The 25179-nt window shown below is 43.9% G+C and overlaps 1 protein-coding gene across 1 annotated transcript; it reads left to right on the forward strand.

Moving 5' to 3' along the window:
* Window positions 1-12997: 12997 nt before the first annotated feature.
* gpn1 (GPN-loop GTPase 1) lies at window positions 12998-18303 on the forward strand. Its single transcript, XM_021574069.3, has 13 exons — window positions 12998-13203; window positions 13487-13580; window positions 13828-13934; window positions 14062-14099; window positions 14202-14280; window positions 14373-14467; window positions 14623-14668; window positions 14865-15011; window positions 15228-15310; window positions 15389-15428; window positions 15507-15597; window positions 15761-15871; window positions 17594-18303. The coding sequence occupies exons 1-13, from the start codon at window positions 13024-13026 to the stop codon at window positions 17683-17685; spliced, it is 1203 nt and encodes a 400-aa protein (XP_021429744.1). The 5' UTR covers window positions 12998-13023; the 3' UTR covers window positions 17686-18303.
* Window positions 18304-25179: the final 6876 nt, after the last annotated feature.

The following is a 25179-nucleotide window of genomic DNA, read 5'->3' on the forward strand; positions in this document are numbered from 1 at the left end:
TGAAGTCAATAGGTCACATGATCAACGAGCTATTGAAATTTGAATGTAAAGAAAGTTTGTACTTTGCACTAATTAATTCAACATCCTGCTCACATTTCCACATGTCTATTAGCTTTGGAAAGTGAATTAATATCCAAATCGTGAAAATATGACCTGTGCAATGTTGTGCGCAATTTTTCCACCATCATGACACTTATTTGGAGTCTGTGGCTCAATTGGTTTGAAAGCTATTGAGGTTTGAAAGCGAGAATATCCGTGGAATATCCAACTTGAAACTGTCTTTACCTCGGTATGCGTTTCCACTATGAGATGACGAGACATTTATTTTCAGGGCTGGGTTTTATTTAAATGTTACCATCCACCAGTATAGCATTGTTTATTAAGTTCTTCCTCTTCGGGAAGTTGCGACTGAGCTGAGCCAAACAGCTTTTCGACATCCACTTGGGCGCCTGATCATGGAGAAAATTAAAATAGGCTGTGAAAACCAGATAACCACATAATTATCCATCAGATAATTGATACAATTTCACTTATTTTTTTAGCTAGTCTGTATTAAAATATATATTACATATGACAATTGTATTAATGATATAATTGCATGATATGATTGCATTTTGCAACCCTGCTCCCCCCATCGTCCCAAGTTGAATGGTTTTGACAAACTGTATTGTTAGGGCGTGCTTTGCTACAAACTCCCTGCTTTGATTGGTGCAGCTGGAAAGCACTATTTCACAACAAGTCTAATGAAAAGGCACCAGTTATGTTTCCACTAAAGTCTTGTAGATAAATGCACTGCTCTCTTTATGTTTATAAAAACCTCTTGTGCAAACTCCCGCCATGCCTTACTTTATTGTTAAATTACAGACATACAAGTCACCAGACCCAAACACAGGATTGGTTAAATCTAGGTCCCATTGATCACTACAGAATTAGGTAAATCTGCATTCAGTTTTTTTGCACCCCGTGTACAGTTGAAGTCTGAAGTTTACATACACCTTAGCCAAATACATTTAAACTCAGTTTTTCACAATTCCTGACATTTAATCCTTGTAAGAATTCCCTGTCTTAGGTCGGTTAGGATCACCACATTATTTTAAGAATGTGAAATGTCAGAAAAGTAGTAGAGAGAATTATTTATTTCAGCTTTTATTGCTTTCATCAGTGGGTCAGAAGTTTACATACACTCAATTAGTATTTGGTAACATTGCCTTTAAATTGTTTAACTTGGGTCAAATGTTTTGGGTAGCCTTCCACAAGCTTCCCACAAGAAGGTGGGTGAATTTTGTCCCATTCCTCCTGACAGAGCTGGTGTAACTGAGTCAGGTTTGTAGACCTCCTTGCTCGCACACGCTTTTTCAGTTCTGCCCACAAATGTTCTATAGGATTGAGGTCAGGTCCTTGTGATGGCTTCTCCAATACCTTGACTTTGTTGTCTTTAAGCTAATTTGCCACAACTTTGGAAGTATGCTTGGGGTCACTGTACATTTGGAAGACCCATTTGCGACCAAGCTTTAACTTCCTGACTTCCTGACAACATCTCGAGATGTTGCTTCAATATATTCACATAATTGTCCTCCTCATGATGCCATCTATTTTGTGAAGTGCACCAGTCCCTCCTGCAGCAAAGCACCCCCACAACATGATGCTGCCACCCCCGTACTTCACGGTTGGGATGGTGTTCTTCGGCCTGCAAGCCTCCCCCTTTTTCCTCCAAACATAACGATGGTCATTATGGCCAAACATTTATATTTTTGTTTCATCAGACCAGAGGACATTTCTCCAAAAAGTACTATCTTTGTCCCTATGTGCAGATGCAAACCATAGTCTGGCTTTGTCGTTTTGGAGGAGTGGCTTCTTCCTTGCTGAGCGGCCTTTCAGGTTATGTCGATATAGGACTCGTTTTACTGTGGACATAGATACTTTTGTACCTGTTTCCTCCAGCATCTTCACAAGGTCCTTTGCTGTTGTTCTGGGATTGATTTGCACTTTTCGCACCAAAGTACGTTAATCTCCAGAGACAGAACACGTCTCCTTCCTGAGCGGTGTGATGGCTGCGTGGTCCCATGGTGTTTATACTTGCGTACTATTGTTTGTACAGAAGAAAGTGGTACCTTTAGACATTTGGAAATTGCTCCTGAGGATGAACCAGACTTGTGGAGGTATACAATTTTATTTCTGAGGTCTTGGCTGATTTCTTTTGATTTTCCCATGATGTCAAGCAAAGAGGCACTGAGTTTGAAGGTAGGCATTGAAATACATCCACAGGCACACCTCCAATTGACTCAAATAATGTCAAATTAACCTATCAGAAGCTTCTAAAGCCATGACATAATTTTCTGGAATTTTCGAAGCTGTTTAAGCAGTCAACTTAATGTATGTAAACTTCTGACCCACTGGAATTGTGACACAGTGAATTATAAGTGAAATAATAAATAAATAATAATGACCTGTGTCATGCACAAAGTAGATTTTCTAACCGACTTGCCCAAACTATAGTTTGTTAACAAGAAATTTGTGGAGTGGTTGAAAAACAAGTTTTAATGACTCCAACCTAAGTGTCATACCCTGACCTTAGTATTCTTTGTTTTCCTTGTTATTTTGGTTAGGTCAGGGTGTGACATGGGTGATGCATGTGTTTTGATCTTGCCTAGGGGTTTTTGAATGTTTATGGGCTGTTACCCTTCTAGGTATATTGTATGTCTATGGTTGCCTAGATTGGTTCTCAATTAGAGGCAGATGTCTATCGTTGTCTCTGATTGGGAACCATATTTAGGCAGCCATTTTCTGTGGGTACTTGGTGGGTGATTGTTTCAGTGTCTATTTCACAACACTGTTTTGTTTCGTGTTTTTTTTTTCCACGTTTTGTTTATTGTTTTGTACTGTTTCAGTTTATTCATTAAAATCTACTATGGACACTTACCTCGCTGCATTTTGGTCTGATCCCTGCTACACATCCTCTTCAGACAAAGAGGAGGAAATCAGCCGTGACAGAATCACCCACCAAAACAGGACCAAACAGTGTGGTGACAGGCAGCGGCAGGAGGAGCAGCTCAATCAGGACTATTAGACTTGGGAGGAGATACTGGATGGAGATGGACCCTGGATGCAGCTGAATTCTGAGATTAATGACAAAGTGTTTTCTGTTGAAAGAGTAAAGGTTATATAGAGTTTTAAAAAATATACTCAAAATAAAGATTATAGATTACAAAAGAAACGCAATTTTTTTTGGTCCATTAAAATCACATCAAATTTATCAGAAATACAGTGTAGACATTGTTAATGTTGTAAATGACTATTGTAGCTGGAAATGGGTGATTTATTTATTTTTATGGAATATCTACATAGGCCCATTATCAGCAACCATCACTCCTGTGTTCCAATGGCACGTTGTGTTAGCTAATCCAAGTTTCTCGTTTTAAAAGGCTAATTGATCATTAGAAAACCCTTTTGCAATCATGTCAGCACAGCTGAACTGTTGTTCTGTTTAAAGAAGCAATAAAACTGGCCTTTAGACTAGTTGAGGATCTAGAGCATCAGCATTTGTGGGTTTGATTACAGGCTTAAAATGGCCAGAAACAAAGACTTACTTCTGAAATGCATCAGTCTATTCAAATCAAATCAAATCAAATGTGATTTGTCACATGCACATGGTTAGCAGATGTTAATGCGAGTGTAGCGAAATGCTTGTGCTTCTAGTTCCGACAATGCAGTAATACCTAACAAGTAATCTAACAATTTCACAACTAAAATAAACACAAGTGTAAAGGAATGAATAAGAATATGTACATAAAGATGAATGAATGAGCGATTGCCGAACGGCATAGGCAAGATGCAGTAGATGGTATAGAGTACTGTATATACATATGAGATGAGTAATGTAGGGTATGTAAACATATAAAGTGGCATTGTTTAAAGTGGTTAGTGATTAATTTATTACATCCATTTTTCATTATTAAAGTGGCTAGAGATGAGTCAGTATGTTGGCAGCAGCCACTCAAAGTTAGTGATGGCTGTTTAACAGTCTGATGGCTTTGAGATAGAAGCTGTTTTTCAGTCTCTCGGTCACCGCTTTGATGGACATATACTGACCTCGCCTTCTGGATGATAGTGGGGTGAACAGGCAGTGGCTCAGGTGGTTGTTGTCCTTGATGTAGGTGTCCTGGAGGGCAGGTAGTTTGCCCCCGGTGATGCGTTGTGCAGACCTCACTACTCTCTGGAGAGCCTTACGGTTGTGGGCGGAGCAGTTGCTGTACCAGGTGGTGATACAGCCCGACAGGATGCTTTTGATTGTGCATCGGTAAAAGTTTGTGAGTGTTTTTGGGGACAAGACAAGTTTCTTCAGCCTCCTGAGGTTGAAGAGGCGCTGCTGCGCCTTCTTCACCACGCTGTCTGTGTGGTGTACGCCGAGGAACTTAAAATGTTCCACCTTCTCTACTACTGTCCCGTCGATGTGGATAGGGGGCTGCTCCCTCTGCTGTTTCCTGAAGTCCATTGAGTGTGAGGTTATTTTCCTAACACCACACTCTGAGGGCCCTCACCTCCTCCCTGTAGGCCGTCTCGTCGTTGTTGGTAATCAAGCCTACCACTGTAGTGTCGTCTGCAAACTTGATGATTGCGTTGGACGTGTGCATGGACATGCAGTCATGGGTGAACAGGAAGCACAGGAGAGGGCTGAGAATGCACCTTTGTGGGGCCCCTGTGTTGAGGATCAGCGGGGTGGAGATGTTGTTTCCTACCCTCACCACCTGGGTGCGGCACGTCAGGAAGTCCAGGACACAATTTCACAGGTTGCACAGACCCAGGGTCTCGAGCTTGATGACGAGTTTGGAGGGTACTATGGTGTTAAATGCTGAACTGTAGTCGATGAACAGCATTCTTACATACAGTAGATATTCCTCTGGTCCAGATGGGTTAGGGCAGTGTGCAGTGTGATTGCGATTGCGTCGTCTGTGGACCTATTGGGGCGGTAAGCAAATTGGAGTGGGTCTAGGGTGTCAGGTAGGGTGGAGGTGATATGGTCCTTGACTAGTCTCTCAAAGCACTTCATGATGGCGGAAGTGAGTGCTACGGGGCGATAGTCATTTTGCTCAGTTACCTTTGCTTTCTTGGGAACAGGAACAATGGTGGCCCTCTTGAAGCATGTGGGAACAGCAGACTGGGATAAGTATTGATTGAATATGCCCATAAACACACCAGCCAGCAGGTCTGCGCATGCTCTAAGGACGCGGCTGGGAATGCAACCTTGCGAGGGTTAACACGTTTAAATGTTTTACTCACGTTAGCTGCAGTGAAGGAGAGCCCGCAGGTTTTGGTAGCGGGCCGTGTCAGTGGCACTGTATTGTCCTCAAAGCGAGCAAAGAAGTTTAGTTTTTCTGGGAGCAAGACATTGTGGTCCTTTTGTTGTCCGTGATTGACTGTAGACCCTGCCACATACCTCTCGTGTCTGAGCCGTTGAATTGCGACTCTACTTGGTCTCTATACTGACGCTTAGCTTGTTTGATTGCCTTGCGCAGGGAATGGCTACACTGTTTGTATTCGGTCATGTTTCCTGTCACCTTGCCCTGATTAAAAGCAGTGGTTCGCACTTTCAGTTTTGCCCGAATGCTGCCATCAATCCACGGTTTCTGGTTGGGGACGGTTTTAATAGACGCTGTGGGTACAACATCACCGATGCACTTGCTAATAAACTCGCTCACCAAATCAGCGCATTCATCAATGTTATTGTCCGACGCTATTGCCACGCCCTGACCTTAGAGATCCTTTTTATGTCTCTATTTTGGTTTGGTCAGGGCGTGAGTTGGGGTGGGTATTCTATGTTCTATGTTGTGTATGTCAGGATTTGGCCAGGATTGTTCCGGTTTTGGCCACTAGATGCCCCCATTGTGCTTTTTGACCCTTTTGTTTTCCCTTGTTTTCAGTTATTATTTGCACCTGTGCCTCATTTCCCTTGAATGTATTTAAACCCTTAGTTTTCCTCAGTTCTTTGCTCTGTGTTTGAATGTTAGCACCCAGCCCCAGCGATGCTGTGAACATTTGTTGCGCCAGTTGGACTCTCTTGTGGTACTCTGTTTATTTATTTTTGATTATCTTTTGAGGCTTTTTTCTGCTGTACCTACCACCTTGTGGATTTACCTTTTAACTTGGAGGATTACCTTTTTCTCTTGGAATTACTTTTGACGTTGTGGATTTATATTTTTGCCTGAAGAACTTTCCTTTTTACTTTATTAAATCACCGTCCCAAGTACTGCTGTGTCTGCCTCATCTTCTGGGTTCTGACGAATATTAGTGGCTCAGTTTGCTAAGTGACTGTTTCTCACACCGGAGACCCAAGTTCGTACCCGGGTCTTGACAGTGTAGTTCTATGTTTTGGCCGGGTAGGGTTCTCAATCAGGGACATGTGTCTATCGTTGTCTCTGATTGAGAATCATACTTAGGTAGCCCTTTTTCCCACCTGTCTTTGTGGGAAGTTGACTTTGTTAATGACACAGCCTGTAGCTTCACGGTTTGTTTTCTCATTTGTTGTTTTGTTGGCGTCATTTTTTATAATAAAAGAAAATGTACGCTCACCACGCCGCACCTTGGTCCACTTCCTTCAACAGCCGTGACAGAACTTTCCACCACAAACAGACCAAGCAGCGTGGTAAGGTGGAATTGACGTGGGAGGACATTTTGAATGGCAAGGGATCCTGGACGTGGGTGGAGATCCTGGCCGGGAGGGATCGCCTGCCCTGGGAGCAGGTAGAAGCAGAGAGGAAGGCGAAGGCAGCAGCGAAGGCAGAACGGCAGCGTTATGAGGGAACACGGCTACAAGGAAGCCTGAGAGGCCCTGAGCCAACTCCCCGTGCTTACCGTGGCGAGCGTCGTACTGGTCAGGCACCTTGTTATGCGGTGGAGTGCACGCTGTCTCCAGTGCGCGTGCACAGCCCGGTGCGATACCTTCCAGCTCCCCAAATCTCCGAGCTAGAGTGGGCATCCAGCCAGGTTGCAGGATGCCGGCTCAGCGCATCTGGCCGCCAGTACGTCTCTACGGCCCCGGAATTCCTGCGCCGGCTCTGCGCACTGTGTCTCCGGTGCGTCTGCACTGCCCAGTGCATCCTGTGCCTGCGCCCCGCATCTGCAGGGTGAAAATAACCATCCAGCCAGGACTGGTTGTGCAGTCTCTACGCTCAAGACCTCCAGTGCGCCTCCACGGCCCACATATACATGACTGTGATTATGATCGAAGATAATTCTCTTGGTAAATAATGCGGTCGGCATTTGATTGTAAGCAATTCTAGGTCAGGTGAACAGTCGTTATGATCCCACCACGTCTCGTTAATCATAAGGCATACGCCCCCGCCCTTCTTCTTACCAGAGAGATGTTTGTTTCTGTCTGCGTGATGTGTGAAGAAACCAGGTGGCTGTACCGACTCTGATGACATATCCCGAGTGAGCCATGTTTCCGTGAAACAAAGAACGTTACAATCTCTTATGTCTCTCTGGAAGGCAATCGTTGCTCGGATTTTGTCTACCTTGTTGTCAAAAGACTGGACATTGGCGAGTAGTGTGCTTGGGAGCGGTGCGCGATGTGCCCATCTACGGAGCCTGACCAGAAGACCGCTCCGTCTGCCCCTTCTGCGGCGCTGTTGTTTTGGGTCGCCTGCTGGGATCCAATTCATTGTCCTGGGTGGTGGACGAAACAGAGGATCCGCTTCGGGAAAGTCGTTTTCCTGGTCGTAATGTTGGTGAGTTGACGTTGCTCTTATATCCAATAGTTCCTCCCGACTGTATGTAATAAAACTTAAGATTTCCTGGGGTAACATTGTAAGAAATAACACACAAAAACAAAATACTGCATAGTTTCCTAGGAACGCGAAGCGAGGCGGCCATCTCTCTCGGCGCCACAGTTCCTCTGTCCAGTGTCTGTGTTATTTTGCACAGCTTAATATTTTATTTTTATTGGCCAGTCTGAGATATGGCTTTTTCTTTGCAACTCTTTCTAGAAGGCCAGCAACCCGGAGTCGCCTCTCCACTGTTGACGTTGAGACCGGTGTCTTGCGGGAGATTTTCCAATGGTTTGCAAAGAAGGGCATCTATTGGTAGATGTGTAAAAAAAAAAAAAGCAGACATTGAATAGCCCTTTGAGCATGGTGCAGTTATTTATTACACTTTCGATGGTGTATCAACACACCCAGTCACTACAAATATACAGGCACCCTTCCTAAATCAGTTTCCTGAGAGGAAGGAAACCGCTCAGGGATTTCACCTACTAGGCCAATGGTGATTTTAATGACTGTGATAGGAGATAACTGAGGATGGATCAACAACATTGTAGCTACTCCGTAATACTAACATAAATGACAGAGTGAAGAGAAGGAAGTTTGTACAGAATAAAAATATTCAAAAACATGCATCCTGTTTGCAATGAAGCATTACAGTAATGCTTCAAAAGACAACATTTTGACCTGAATACAAAGCGTTATATTTGGGCAAATCCAAAACAACACATCACTAAGTACCACTCTTCAAATGTTCAAGCATGGTTGTGGCTGCATCATGTAGGCCTATGCTTGTCATTGGCAAGGACTGGGGAGGTTTTTTTAGGATGAAAAAAAAACGTAATAGAGCTAAGCACAGGCAAAATCCTAGAGGAAAACTTGGTTCAGTCCACTTTCCAACAAACACTCGGAGACAAACTCACCTTTCAGCAGGACAATTAACTTAAACACAAGGCCAAATATACACTGTTGCTTACCAAGATGAGATTGAATGTTCCTGAGTGGCCTAATTACAGTTTTGACTTAAATTGGCTTGAAAATCTAACGTCTAACAATGATCAACAACCAACTTGACAGAGCTTGAATAATATTTTTAAGAATAGGGAAAATATTGTAAAATTCAGGTGTGCAAATCTCTTAGCGACTTACCCACAAAGATTCACAGCTATAATTGCTGCCAACTGTGATTCTAACATGTACAGTATTATACAGTGGGGCAAAAAAGTATTTAGTCAGCCACCAATTGTGCAAGTTCTCCCACTTAAAAAGATGAGAGAGGCCTGTAATTTTCATCATAGGTACACTTCAACTATGACAGACAAAATGAGAAAAAAAATCCAGAAAATCACATTATAGGATTTTTAATGAATTTATTTGCAAATTATGGTGGAAAATAAGTATTTGGTCACCTACAAACAAGCAAGATTTCTGGCTCTCACAGACCTGTAACTTCTTCTTTAAGAGGCTCCTCTGCCCTCCACTCATTACCTGTATTAATGGCACCTGTTTGAACTTGTTATCAGTATAAAATACACCTGTCCACAACCTCAAACAGTCATACTCCAAACTCCACTATGACCAAGACCAAAGAGCTGTCAAAGTACACCAGAAACAAAATTGTAGACCTGCACCAGGCTGGGAAGACTGAATCTGCATTAGGTAAGCAGCTTGGTTTGAAGAAATCAACTGTGGGAGCAATTATTAGGAAATGGAAGACATACAAGACCACTAATCTCCACGCAAGATCTCACCCCGTGGGGTCAAAATTATCACAAGAACGGTGAGCAAAAATCCCAGAACCACACGGGGGACCTAGTGAATGACCTGCAGAGAGCTGGGCCCCAAGTAACAAAGCCTACCATCAGTAACACACTACGCCGCCAGGGACTCAAATCCTGCAGTGCCAGATGTGTCCCCCTGCTTAAGCCAGTACATGTCCAGGCCCGTCTGAAGTTTGCTAGAGAGCTTTTGGATGATCCAGAAGAAGATTGGGAGAATGTCATATGGTCAGATGAAACCAAAATATAACTTTTTGGTAAAAACTCAACTCGTCATGTTTGGAGGACAAAGAATGCTGAGTTGCATCCAAAGAACACCATACCTACTGTGAAGCATGGGGGTGGAAACATCATGCTTTGGGGCTGGTTTTCTGCAAAGGGACCAGGACGACTGATCCGTGTAAAGGAAAGAATGAATGGGGCCATGTATTGTGAGATTTTGAGTGAAAACCTCCTCCCATCAGCAAGGGCATTGAAGATGAAACATGGCTGGGTCTTTCAGCATGACAATGATCCCAAACACACCACCCGGGCAACGAAGGAGTGGCTTCGTAAGAAGCATTTCAAGGTCCTGGAGTGGCCTAGCCAGTCTCCAGATCTCAACCCCATAGAAAATCTTTGGAGGGAGTTGAAAGTCCGTGTTGCCCAGCAACAGCCCCAAAACATCACTGCTCTAGAGGAGATCTGCATGGAGGAATGGGCCAAAATACCAGCAACAGTGTGTGAAAAGTATTGAGATAAACTTTTGTTATTGACCAAATACTTATTGTCCCCCATCATTTGCAAATAAATAAATTAAAAATCCTACAATGTGATTTTCTGGATTTTTTTTCTCATTTTGTCTGTCATAGTTGAAGTGTACCTATGATGAAAATTACAGGCCTCTCTCATCTTTTTAAGTGGGAGAACTTGCACAATTGGTGGCTGACTAAATACTTTTTTGCCCCACTGTATGTGGGTGGGTCTAATCCTTAATGCTGATTGGTTAAAAGCACATTCCAGCCGGTATCTATTCCACAAGCTACCACCTGCTAACTCTATGACGTTAAATGCCTATTTACTCTGTTCCATCTGACTGCGAAATCCACTGTCATCAGCCTGGCCATGCAATTTATAAACTTGATCTCCACTATAAAAAGCATCTAGACATTATCTCACATTTATTTTAGACTAACATTTCATTTTCGACAGCGGAGATTTGTATAAACCTTACTGTCTGTCTCTCCAACATTTGCAACATTGTTTCAATATTCAAATTCAATCTCCAGCTGTCCAATAGTAATGAACGTGTCGGGAGTCTGGACGAGACAGATGGACAGGCAGCTTTTCTCAGCCAGTCTAAATATTGAATCAACTGGCATAATTTTTATGGATAAATAAAAAGAAATGTACATTGAAAAAAGGTCAAATGTAACAAAGTGCATCTAGCTTGCAGTCTTTCCAGCTCCAGATTGAAGTGATTGTTTAGCTCCTCTGAACAATAGTGTCCTGATGAGTGAGAACATTTTCTATGCCAGGCGAAATCACACCTCATTAGCTCATTGTTATGGATGTATCCAAATAAATGTCACTAGAAGACCGCCTAAACAAATGCAGCTACTTTCCTGTTATTCTGGCTGTACTTTTCGATGTGACTGTAAATTAGCCGTAGTTGGCTAGCTAGCTAGCAAGCAAGGGATAACAATGTTGTCAGCCATTATACAATGGGTGGGTCTAATCCTGAATGTTGATTGGTTAAAAAAACGCATTCCAGCCGGTGTCTATCCAACAAGTTACCACTGGCTAAATCTATGATTTTAAAATGCCTATTTACTCTGTTCCATCTGATTGCGCAATTCACTGTCTCATCAGCCCATCCAGGCACTTTTATCAATGCACAAGGCGAGACCCAGATGCTGACACAGGAGGCAGATGGTTGGAGTCTTACCATGTTTAATAATCCAATGGGGTAGGCAAGAGAATGGTCGTGGATAGGCAAAAAGGTCAAAATCAGATCAGAGTCCAGGAGGTACAGAGTGGCAGACAGGCTCATGGTCAAGGCAGGCAGAATGGCCAGGCAGGCAGGTACAGAGTCCAGAAACAGGAAAGGGTCCAAACCAGAAGACTAGAAAAAAGAATAGCAAAAGGAGTACGGGAAAACCACGCTGGTTGACTTGACTAAACATACAAGACGAACTGGCACAGAGAGACAGGAAACACAAATCAAATTTTGTTTGTCACATACACATGGTTAGTAGATGTTAATGTGAGTGTAGTGAAATGCTTGTGCTTCTAGTTCCGACAATGCAGTAATAACCAAAGAGTAATCTAACCTAACAATTCCACAACTACTACCTTATACACACAAGTGTAAAGGGATAAAGAATATGTACATACAGATATATGAATGAGTGATGGTACAGAACGGCATAGGCAAGATGCAGTAGATGGTATCGAGTACAGTAGATACATATACATATGAGTAATGTAGGGTATGTAAACATTATTTTAAGTGGCATTGTTTAAAGTGGCTAGTGATACATTTTTTACTTCAATTTCCATCAATTCCCAGGGATAAATACACTGGGGAAAATAAGTGACACCTGGAGGGAGGGGGGGGGGGGGGATCAGGGCGTGACAACTTTACAAACTTGATCTCCACTATAAAAAGCATCTAGACATTATCTCACATTTCTTTTAGACTAACATTTCAACTGCAGAGATTTGAATAAACTTTGTTGTTTGTCTCTGACATTTGCAACATTGTTTCACTGTTCAAATTATATCCCCAGATGTCCCATAGTAACAGTGGTGGAAAAACTACCCAATTGTCGTTGTACTTGAGTAAAAGTAAAGATACCTTAATAGAAATTATTAAAGTGAAAGTCACCCAGTAACATCCTACTTGAGAAAAGTAAAAGTATAAATGTTTTTTTTTTAAGTCTAAAAGTATTTGGTTTTTAATATACTTAAGTATCAAAAGTAAATGGAATTGCTAAAATATACTTAAGTATCAAAAGTAAAAATAAATCATTTCACATTCCTTATATTAAGCAAACCAGATGGCACCATTTTCTTGTTTAAAAAAAAATTGTATGGCTAGCCAGGGGCACACTCCAACACATTTATTTACAAACGAAGCATGTGTTTAGAGAGTCCGCCAGGGATGTTGTCTTGATAAGTGTGTGAATTAGACCATTTTCATGTCCTGCTAAGCATTCGAAATGTAACGAATACTTTTGGGTGTCAGGGGAAATGTATGGAGAAAGAAGAACATTATTTTCTTTAGGAATGAAGTGAAGTAAAAGTTACCCCAAAAAACTCCTTAAGCAGTACTTTAAAGTATTTTACGCCATTGAATAGCATTTTCCTTTTTTTACGCTGAAGGAGAAAACGGAAACAAAAAGATCGGATAAGAGCATCACTTAGTGGTGGAAATAAGAAAGACAAGCTGGCCCTTTGCGACAGACTCGACTACTTCACAGCAACAGTCTCTACCAACAACCAGCATGGCTACTGCGTCTGGGAGCACTTGTCAAGAAGGAGAAAGGGGTGAATGCGACGATGGAGGAGGCGACGACAATCGCGACTCAGCACAAGAGACTACTTCGGGAAATGCTTCGCAGAAGAAACCCGTTTGTCTCATAGTGCTTGGCATGGCAGGGTCTGGAAAAACAACTTTTGTGCAGGTAAGCTAAAACGAGCTAATGTTGGCTAAACTAACTGCTAGCACTACAGTGGCTAGGTAAGTTAGCTAGATAACGTTACCAGTACGGTGTATGAGACATAGCTATGCTAGCTCAACCAAACTAAGCACAATTGTATTCTGGAATTTAGTATTTTTCTTCTTTGCTATTTAGTCAAGCAGTTTGGAAACTGTATATTTTAGCTAAGTCACGGACATCTGGGTTCTAACTTAGCTACCTATGCTCATGTTACCTAGCTAGAGCTGACGTTGTTGTTTCTTCACAGCGACTCAATGCTCATCTTCACACCAAGAAGTCTCCTCCATATGTTATCAACCTAGACCCTGCGGTGCACGAAGTTCCTTTCCCAGCCAACATCGGTAAGAAATCATTCACACCACCATGCTTAACCATGCATGTGTCTGGCATCATGTTGATCCTGTAATACTTCTTGCCAATCATTAATGTGTTGAATGTTCAGAAAGGTATGTTTTTTTCCCCTTGGTATTCTATTGATAGAATTGTAAATATGTTGATATCCCACGACACTATTATTGTATTAGCTAGCTAGCTACCAACCATGGCTAATAAGTAACTGAAAGCTGCGTATTGTCTGTCCCCTTGTAGATATCCGCGACACAGTGAATTACAAAGAAGTGATGAAGCAATATGGCCTAGGTCCTAATGGAGGAATCGTCACCTCGTTGAATCTCTTTGCTACGAGGTTTGATCAGGTAGGCCCAGCTCTCTTTCTGTTATAACAGGACGTGTATTTGACACCTCGACTGTCCAATAGATGTCACTATTATTGCTTGCACAATTTGGATATTATGAATCAAAATCTCCCGTTTGCCTTCTCAGGTCATGAAATTCATTGAGAAGAAACAGTACAATCACCAGTAAGTATTTTTGAAAGTTAGTAGATGTACTCCTGGTAAGCATAGAATAAGCATAGTTAGTACAGCATTGTACCTGCCCTAACCTTTGACCTATGTCTACAGATATGTGTTGATTGACACTCCTGGACAGATAGAAGTGTTCACCTGGTCAGCGTCTGGAACCATCATCACTGAAACTCTGGTGTGTAGTAGTAATGTGTTATAACATTTAGGCCTAAAGATATGACTAGCTGCAACATAATTGTGATCTGTTTGGTGTGAATGTGTTTCCAGGCCTCTTCTTTCCCCTGTGTGGTGGTCTACGTGATGGACACGTCTCGCAGTGTCAATCCAGTCACCTTCATGTCCAACATGCTCTACGCCTGCAGGTCTGACACTGAAGGGAGCACTAGCTACTTTCTGATGGTCAAATAAAACCACAAATTGGTTTGAACAAATTGAATATTTTACATATAGGCAATTAAAGAACTAGTGTGGTGCTTTTGCTTGTTCACTTTGTGACTGTGTCCCCCCTACCTCCCAGCATCCTGTACAAGACAAAGCTGCCCTTCATTGTCATCATGAACAAGGTAGGAGATGATTGGAACACTTTCATCAAACCACTAACTTGGTAACGGTGAGTTACTGAATGAGGGGAAAAAAACTATAGGTCTGTAAGGGTTGACATGCTCAAAGGAAATATGTTTTATTTTTTTTTGGGGGGGGGGTAATAATACAGAGATAACAAACCACAGATTTTGGTACGTGTCTGTTGTTTGGTTTCAGACAGACATAATCGACCACAGCTTTGCGGTGGAGTGGATGCAGGACTTTGAGGTGTTCCAGGACGCTCTGAACCAGGAGACGTCCTACGTCAGCAACCTGACGCGCTCCATGAGCCTTGTGCTGGACGAGTTCTACTCCAACTTACGGGTATGTGTCTGTCTTTCAATACTGTATGCTACTTCAGTGCACACTTCTGAGAACTAGTATTATTTGTGTGTGATCTGCGTGTGTGTATTTGAGACACTATTCCATTCGTTTTGTGTTGGACTTTTACATCAGTCTAAGGGGAAGTGTTTCTGTGCAGTTTTGAGAGGGTTTATCGAGTTTTCCCTATGCTTGGTCACGTCTGTGTTTCATGTGCAGGTTGTGGGTGTGTCTGCAGTCACAGGCAGCGGATTGGACGAGTTCTTTGTTCAGGTGGCAGAGGCCGCAAAGGAGTACGAGACGTGAGTGAGGGGGCTGCTCTGCAAACACACCACTGTCTGTAATATTTGTATGACAATTCATTGTTTTGTGTTATTCAGGGATTATCGTCCTGAATATGAAAGACTTCATAAAGAACTGGTGAGTGTTTAAATACCAAATGTCCCGTGCACACACGTAGCATCTATCATTCTCTGACGGTCCTGGTATGCCCTCCAGGCTGATGCTCAGAGCAGGAAGCAGCAGGAGCAGATGGAGCATTTACGGAAGGACATGGGAGCTGTTGCCATGGAGACGACCTCACGGACAGGTGTGTATGTGTGCCTGTGAGCGAGAGAGTGTCCCCCCAATGCATTACGTGCTTGATTGTGTGAGTGTAAGAGATCCCATGTTGTGTATAATATGCTTGGATAAGGTACATGCGACCAGTGTTCTGTGAAATAAATAATAAAATGTTGCTTCCTATCCTCCAGAGGAAGCTGATGTGGCGGGCCGAAGTGATCTCATCTTCAACCGTGGTAACCCTGATGAGGATGAGGAAGAGGAGGGGGAGGACAGCGACACGGATGACATAGATCACAGCGGTAAGGGGAGAAACTTTTTGAGTGGCCTCAAGGTCCTATCATTGATTTAACTAATAACATCCTTGCATTCCTAAAAACAAGCCTAATCATGATTTGTGAATGATCCTTGCGTGGAAAGTGAAGATTTGTTACAAAAATATGATCAAACACAAAACACTGGCACTGCTCAAAAAAATAAAGGGAACACTTAAACAACACAATGTAACTCCAAGTCAATCACACTTCTGTGAAATCAAACTGTCCACTTAGGAAGCAACACTGATTGACAATAAATTTCACATGCTGTTGTGCAAATGGAATAGACAACAGGTGGAAATTATAGGCAATTAGCAAGACACCCCCAATAAAGGAGTGGTTCTGCAGGTGGTAACCACTGACCACTTCTCAGTTCCTATGCTTCCTGGTTGGTGTTTTGGTCACTTTTGAATGCTGGCGGTGCTTTCACTCTAGTGGTAGCATGAGACGGAGTCTACAACCCACACAAGTGGCTCAGGTAGTGCAGCTCATCCAGGATGGAACATCAATGCGAGCTGTGGCAAGAAGGTTTGCTGTGTCTGTCAGCGTAGTGTCCAGAGCATGGAGGCGCTACCAGGAGACTGGCCAGTACATCAGGAGACGTGGAGGAGGCCGTAGGAGGGCAACAACCTAGCAGCAGGACCGCTACCTCTGCCTTTGTGCAAGGAGGAGCAGGAGGAGCACTGCCAGAGCCCTGCAAAATGGCCTCCAACAGGCCACAAATGTGCATGTGTCTGCTCAAACGGTCAGAAACGGACTCCATGAGGGTGGTATGAGGGCCCGACGTCCACAGGAGGGGGTTGTGCTTACAGCCCAACACCGTGCAGGACGTTTGGCATTTGCAGAGAACACCAAGATTGGCAAATTCGCCACTGGCGCCCTGTGCTCTTCACAGATGAAAGCAGGTTCACACTGAGCACATATGACAGACGTGACAGAGTCTGGAGACGCCGTGGAGAACGTTCTGCTGCCTGCAACATCCTCCAGCATGACCGGTTTGGCGGTGGGTCAGTCATGGTGTGGGGTGACCTCCAGAGGTAGCCTGACTGCCATTAGGTACCGAGATGAGATCCTCACACTCCTTGTGAGACCATATGCTGGTGCGGTTGGCCCTGGGTTCCTCCTAATGCAAGACAATGCTAGACCTCGTGTGTCAGCAGTTCCTGCAAGAGGAAGGCATTGATGCTATGGGCTGGCCCGCCCGTACCCCAGACCTGAATCCAATTGAGCACATCTGGGACATCATGTCTCGCTCCATCCACCAACGCCACGTTGTACCACAGACTGTCCAGGAGTTGGCGTATGCTTTAGTCCAGGTCTGGGAGGAGATCCCTCAGGAGACCATCTGGCACCTCATCAGAAGCATGCCCAGGCGTTGTAGGGAGGTCATACAGGCACGTGGAGGCCACACACACTACTGAGCCTCATTTTGACTTGTTTTAAGGACATTACATCAAAGTTGGATCAGCCTGTAGTGTGGTTTTCCACTAATTTTGAGATTTTCCGAAACCAGACCTCCATGGGTTGATAAATTTGATTTCCATTGATAATTTTTGTTGTCAGCACATTCAACTATGTAAAGAAAAAAGTATTTAATAAGAATATTTCATTCATTCAGATCTAGGATGTGTTATTTTAGTGTTCCCTTTATTTTTTGGAGCAGTGTAAGTTCCCTTGTTGACTTAACATATCATCCCCCCCTTTCAGTGACTGAGGAGAGCAAGGAGGGCACAGCCTTCGGGAACTTCCTGAAGGAGAGGAAAGAAGTGGTGCAGGTACGAAATAGGAAGTCTCAATGATGTCTGGAGGACCCTGTAAGGATGCCACTAGATTACTAAGATACACCTAGGTGTGTTGGCTACTGGGACCTCTATCCCCACCTGCACACCTACTGGTCCCCTCTTCACAAGTGCTGAACTTCATTGGACTGAAGCAGTGTTGCAGTTCAACTCGGACTTAAATGAATATTCTTCCCTGTGAATGCAAGTGTTATGTAGGTTTTTTGTTTGATCTTACTAACTGCAACTTATCAAGTTAAGGACAATATTTTTGCATACGGGTTGGGAAAAGTGAACCACTTGTTTCCTATTTCTTTGTCAGAAGCTCGAGACTCATTTTGTTTATAAGGGAGGGTTGTTGAGGTAATGGCTGATGGAATAATGTACTTGTATCCTATTATTTTTTATCCTAAGTTGTTTTATTGCATATTGTATGTTCATTCTATGAAGCTTTTTCTTCAGTGGAAGAACACTAGTCATTCCTATCTGGGCAATGCTCTTTAACAGTCACATAATCCTTGAAGTGTATATTTTTGTAACAGTTTTGTTTTCTGTTTTAGTGCAAATGTGCTCATGTTTGTTAAAGTCCTGTAGTGTTTGTCTCAATTTTAAAAGCTAAATAAATTGGTTATGAATGTGTTCAGCCTAGTCATGTGTGGCTTCGTGAGATGCACACTGCCTTGTGTGAATGAAACTATGGGGTGAGGGGGTAGATAGCCGGAATATTCTGGATTCTACGCCTTCTCACCATCTGGCCTAAGAATCAAACTGGCATTCACAAATACGGCAGAATGGTATTCTGTGAAGACTGTATTTTCAGTCTTTCTTTTACCTTGCTGCAAATGGGTATGGCATCATTAGCCTACAGAATGACTGCATATGAGTTTACAGATTAAAACACATTTGTTAGAGGAAATTCACTCATTTTTACGTGGCCTTATTTGAACTCTTTCTGTGCTTCAAGGTGATATCCCAAATGTTTTTTTTGTGGGTTTTTTTCTCTCCATATTTTCTCTCTTTACAGAGTCATCACTTGCCATAGACTACAATGCATTCTGAAAATGTGTCTAGGCATGTTATATAAAATGCTGAAACACTCCAAACCGTATGTTATTACATCATAATGTCATTGTGGATTTTGTTTCTGTGCTACATTTCCAAATTTTTTTTTTGTATGTTCCACTGTCCCATAAATCCTTATTTGCATATTTTAGTTGTTTTAAACGACATCATTCAAACACGGATGTGCTGAGACATGCAGAATGAGATTCTGATGTATTATGAGTTGTTTTATAACATGCTTTACACACATTTTCTTAATGCATTGTAGTACATGGCAAGTGATGACTCAGCAAAATGTGTCAACCAATTTTCTCTTCTCAAAACAAAATATCCCTAAAACAGTTTTTTTTTGGGGGGGGGGGGGGGTCAACTACAAGCACAGAAAGAGTGAAAATAAGGCCACGTAAAAATGGGTGAACTTTCCCTTCGATGCTTTGCATCGCTGTCCTCTTGTCCCAAATAACTTACCCTTCATTCAGCCCTAACCATTCAATGTTTACAGATCTGTAAGGTAGATGCAGATTTCATCTGCTCTGATAGCTGCTGCTGTGGCTGCTTATTGTATATTCCTGCTATATGTGTAATGCAAATCCATGAGTCATGCCTGCTGAGTCGTGTTTGCAGCAGCACAGAAAGCCCAACAGATACAGGGGAGTATTTTATCACAGACCTCAGTCTTAATGGCCAACGTTTCCCTCCATTTGTTCAAGATGAGTGGGTCTTACCACACAGATTCACATAAACACAAACCGTCTCTCTGATGAGATGAAAGTGTTGTCGCGGCAACACAAACAATAGCAGCAGCCAGACGCCTCCTGTGTCGCTGTGTTCTTCCAGTGATGGTGACTCACTTCCGCGATGGCATTTGAAAGAACATTCACACACCCTCCGCGCCCCTCCTCTCAGCCCGTGGGCTAGAAATGTCGCCACACACACAGGGAACAAATAGTATCTCTTGAGAGGAATTCACAGCTCAGTGGGAAAGTGTCAAAACGCCTACTAGTCGTTACATGTCTACAGTAAAAAGCAGAATAATGTGTCAAAGTTGAACACAAGTAGGGGAAGAATGTTGTAACTACAATTGAGAAATCACATTTGCATGCAAGTGAACTCTTTGGGAGGTAGTGAATAAAGTCAAATGTCATGATCTTTTGTCTGTGCAAATCATGGCTGACTTATCTTTTTCATGCAATATCACATCTGACGTTTTAGTAAACGCTCTTATCCAGAGCGACTTACTGGAGCAATTAGGGTTAAGTGTCTTGCTCCAAGGCTCATCGACAGATTTTTCACCTAGTCGGCTTGAGGATTCAAACCAGCGACCTTTCGGTTACTGGCCCAATGCTCTTAGCCGCTAGGCTACCTACTGCTTATCATTAGCTGTGATACACCCTTTGGGGTTCCTGTTTGATCATAACAAAGACCTAACCTTAATAAAACGTTTTCATTGAAGAGGATCTGTGGTGTCCAATGACGACATGCATTCTTCAAGATGACATCATATGGGCGTGCAGGCATATTAGAAAAGATTAAATAAGAAACTGATTTCATCTGATTTATTGTTAGGGTAACTTTGGTCCAGCAGTCTCGCTTAGCAGGATGACTCATGCCCCCATTACAACACTGAGTCTTGTCCTTATGGCGTCATCCTCTGGGCTTGATGTGAGGAGGGTAAAGTGGATTCAGGATGTGTGTTGCCCCTTTGGAATACAGCATGATGTCATTCTTACTGTATCTGATGGACATAAAATAAATGCTAGGAATTACTGGCAATGACATAAACATTGGCATACATTCTGCTTGGTCTCATTGTGTTCCATTCTCTTCAACTCCTTCCTGCCCTAAGGTCTTTCAAATGGTAATTTGATTGATTGATTGAAACCCTGAATTCTAATATCACTACAGAGGCTGTATAATGAGCAAGAGAGAGGAATGACGACCGAGTCTAAGGAATAATGGATGGTGCTGTTTGGTGTGGGTGAGTGGTCAACAGCACAGGACTAACGCAGTGAGCTCATCCCACTGCACAGGCTCAATGCAGACCTACAAGCCCACCACCCCAACTCCCCAAACTGCACCTAGAGATTTGCTGCAGGTCTGCAAGCCCCCCACCCCAGTTCCCCAAACTGCACCTAGAGATTTGCTGCAGCCCTACAAGCCCCCCACCCCAACTCCCCAAACAGCACCTAGAGATTTTGCTGCAGACCTGCAAGCCCCCCACCCCAACTCCCCAAACAGCACCTAGAGATTTTGCTGCAGACCTGCAAGCCCCCCACCCCAACTCCCCAAACAGCACCTAGAGATTTTGCTGCAGACCTGCAAGCCCCCCACCCCAACTCCCCAAACAGCACCTAGAGATTTTGCTGCAGACCTGCAAGCCGCTACCTGCACACACACACAATTGAACATTTTTATGATTAAGTCTGTCACAAGAGTCTATGTCCCACCATACTAAGGTCAATTAATAGCTTTACCGTAAACCATTGTCACTATGTGCCAACCCCTTACAAACAGATTGTAGCACTGCAAACCTGTATCCCCCCTCCCCCTCACAACACCTATAGATATACTGTAAAACCATGTGCGTCCCCCCTCCCCCTCACAACACCTATAGATATACTGTAAAACCATGTGCGCCCCCCCTCCCCCGCACAACACCTATAGATATACTGTAAAACCATGTGCGTCCCCCCTCCCCCTCACAACACCTATAGATATACTGTAAAACCATGTGCGTCCCCCCTCCCCCGCACAACACCTATAGATATACTGTAAAACCATGTGCGTCCCCCCTCCCCCTCACAACACCTATAGATATACTGTAAAACCATGTGCGTCCCCCCTCCCCCGCACAACACCTATAGATATACTGTAAAACCATGTGCGTCCCCCCTCCCCCGCAAAACACCTATAGATATACTGTAAAACCATGTGCGTCCCCCCTCCCCCTCACAACACCTATAGATATACTGTAAAACCATGCGCGTCCCCCCTCCCCCTCACAACACCTATAGATATACTGTAAAACCATGTGCGTCCCCCCTCCCCCTCACAACACCTATAGATATACTGTAAAACCATGTGCGTCCCCCCTCCCCCGCAAAACACCTATAGATATACTGTAAAACCATGTGCGTCCCCCCTCCCCCTCACAACACCTATAGATATACTGTAAAACCATGCGCGTCCCCCCTCCCCCTCACAACACCTATAGATATACTGTAAAACCATGCGCGTCCCCCCTCCCCCTCACAACACCTATAGATATACTGTAAAACCATGCGCGTCCCCCCTCCCCCTCACAACACCTATAGATATACTGTAAAACCATGCGCGTCCCCCCTCCCCCTCACAACACCTATAGATATACTGTAAAACCATGTGCGTCCCCCCTCCCCCTCACAACACCTATAGATATACTGTAAAACCATGCGCGTCCCCCCTCCCCCGCACAACACCTATAGATATACTGTAAAACCATGTGCGTCCCCCCTCCCCCGCAAAACACCTATAGATATACTGTAAAACCATGTGCGTCCCCCCTCCCCCTCACAACACCTATAGATATACTGTAAAACCATGTGCGTCCCCCCTCCCCCTCACAACACCTATAGATATACTGTAAAACCATGCACGTCCCCCCTCCCCCTCACAACACCTATAGATATACTGTAAAACCATGCACGTCCCCCCTCCCCCTCACAACACCTATAGATATACTGTAAAACCATGTGCGTCCCCCCTCCCCCGCAAAACACCTATAGATATACTGTAAAACCATGTGCGTCCCCCCTCCCCCTCACAACACCTATAGATATACTGTAAAACCATGTGCGTCCCCCCTCCCCCTCACAACACCTATAGATATACTGTAAAACCATGTGCGTCCCCCCTCCCCCTCACAACACCTATAGATATACTGTAAAACCATGCGCGTCCCCCCTCCCCCTCACAACACCTATAGATATACTGTAAAACCATGCGCGTCCCCCCTCCCCCTCACAACACCTATAGATATACTGTAAAACCATGCGCGTCCCCCCTCCCCCTCACAACACCTATAGATATACTGTAAAACCATGCGCGTCCCCCCTCCCCCTCACAACACCTATAGATATACTGTAAAACCATGCGCGTCCCCCCTCCCCCTCACAACACCTATAGATATACTGTAAAACCATGCGCGTCCCCCCTCCCCCTCACAACACCTATAGATATACTGTAAAACCATGCACGTCCCCCCTCCCCCTCACAACACCTATAGATATACTGTAAAACCATGTGCGTCCCCCCTCCCCCTCACAACACCTATAGATATACTGTAAAACCATGTGCGTCCCCCCTCCCCCTCACAACACCTATAGATATACTGTAAAACCATGTGCGTCCCCCCTCCCCCTCACAACACCTATAGATATACTGTAAAACCATGCACGTCCCCCCTCCCCCTCACAACACCTATAGATATACTGTAAAACCATGCACGTCCCCCCTCCCCCTCACAACACCTATAGATATACTGTAAAACCATGTGCGTCCCCCCTCCCCCTCACAACACCTATAGATATACTGTAAAACCATGTGCGTCCCCCCTCCCCCTCACAACACCTATAGATATACTGTAAAACCATGCACGTCCCCACCCCACCTCGTGCAAACATGACTGTTGCTGCATCGTCTGTTATTAATGATTACATTTTAGTGACGTAACGCCTTGCCTTCCTCGTGACATTGTCCTCTTATTGTTTGTTGTGTCTAGTTAAGGGATCTATGCGGACGATGAGACTGATGCATGTACTGCATCTGCAGAGAGAGGAAAGGGAGCTCCCGTGATTGGCTGGAAATGACATCACTGAAGGGATACTGGTGATGAGGCTTTCCTTGCAAACACATCGTCGTCTACTCTCCTCTGCTCGTCCTCCCATCCCCCACTGCATCCTCTCCTAGGAACGTTTATGTCATTGTTTTACACTGACTCAAGGTATATGGGGTTGCTCTTCGGCTTTTGCAGGGGTAAGACTACACAGTCCAATGCAGTGATAGACAATGGAAAGGTGTTATACAAGCAACGTCCTCCCTCTTCTCTCCCTCAATCTCTTTAATGCCTCCAATGCTGTGGCTCGGTTCCTCCACTGATAACCTCTACCACTCTCTTCCACCCCCTCTTTTTCCTTCCTTCCTTCCTTCTCTCTTTCCTTTTCTTCTCTCTATCTGCATCCTGTACTGTACCTTTCTCCTCTACTCATAGCCCACACATTTCTCTCATCAGCACCCACTCGCACCCCCCTTCACCTCCTCTCACTTTCTCTCTCTCTGCACACAACTCTCCTGCTGGCATGCAGCTGCATGACATCATTTTGGGCTGGTGCGATCCCTCCCCCCTCTGTGTCTAATAACAATGCACCCTGTGCTAATAAAACCACCTCTCTCTACTCCACTCTATTGTTAATGTGTTTGTTTTATTTGCCTCCCTGAGCTGCTGCACTCCACAGTCCCTGCCCTTATCCTCCTGCCTTGCAACGCTAATGTATTACGACATCATTCGAATGCACCTGACTTCTCGCCTTGAGGGCACGATCATTAATATGAATGTTTCCCGCTATTAATGCTTGTGAGTCTTCACGCAGAAATGCAGCTTTTTATGTCTAGAGAATGTATTTCATGTAAATTGGTGGATGGCTCAGGTTCCTTTCATCCTATAGTATCACATTTGCCTTTATCCCTTTTTTCTTCAGCTACTAGTCTCTTCCTGTTTATTCTGCGAACACTGATTGATGCCATGGCCGTGCTGGGAGTCTGTGTTCCTGATGTTCTTCGAGCACTCAGTGTTCTGCTCCAGGTACCACTTCCATGCATGGCATCATGGGACATGTAGTTTATTAAGGGGATCTAGCTCTGTGGAGTCTCACACAAGCCTAAAGATTGTCAGTACGAGGTTGACAGTCCTGGGCCCACGGTGCTGCAGGGTCTGCAGGTTTTTGCTCCATCCCAGCACTTACTAACACATCTGATTAATAGTAATGGTGCTGGGTGGAATAAAACCTGCACACTCTGCATGTTAAGTAATTGTTTCCATTATATTACGGAATTATTTATTGATCGCTATTTAAAAAGACCCTTTATATCTCAACTTAATTTCAGGTCCTGTTATTGAAATAACGTTAAAACTGAGACACTTGTAGGAGAACCAGAAGAACAGGTGGACCGTTTTAAAGAGCTGTCAACAGGCTGCTTACACAGGAAGCATGCAGGCAGTTGATCCAGACACGGTTTGTGTGCACACATGAGTGAGTGAGTGAGTGTGTGTGTGTGTGTGTGTATTTGTGTGTTTTTGTGTTTGTGTGTGTGTGTGTGTGTGTGTGTGTATTTGTGTGTTTTTTTTTTTGTGTGTGTGTGTGTGTGTGTGTGTGTGTGTGTGTGTGTGTGTGTGTGTGTGTGTGTGTGTGTGTGTGT

Source organism: Oncorhynchus mykiss, chromosome 19 (genome assembly GCF_057628025.1).
Source record: "Oncorhynchus mykiss isolate SJ-2025 chromosome 19, ASM5762802v1, whole genome shotgun sequence".
NCBI classification, from domain to species: domain Eukaryota; kingdom Metazoa; phylum Chordata; class Actinopteri; order Salmoniformes; family Salmonidae; genus Oncorhynchus; species Oncorhynchus mykiss.

Excerpts from the sequence above, each read along its gene's own strand:
- gpn1 (XM_021574069.3), top strand. The coding sequence starts at position 13,024 with ATGGCTACTGCGTCTGGGAGCACTTGTCAAGAAGGAGAAAGGGGTGAA. Across the intron at positions 14,100-14,201 it reads AAGAAACAGTACAATCACCA|ATATGTGTTGATTGACACTC; the intron begins GTAAGTATTTTT and ends CTATGTCTACAG. Across the intron at positions 14,669-14,864 it reads TCATTGTCATCATGAACAAG|ACAGACATAATCGACCACAG; the intron begins GTAGGAGATGAT and ends GTTTGGTTTCAG.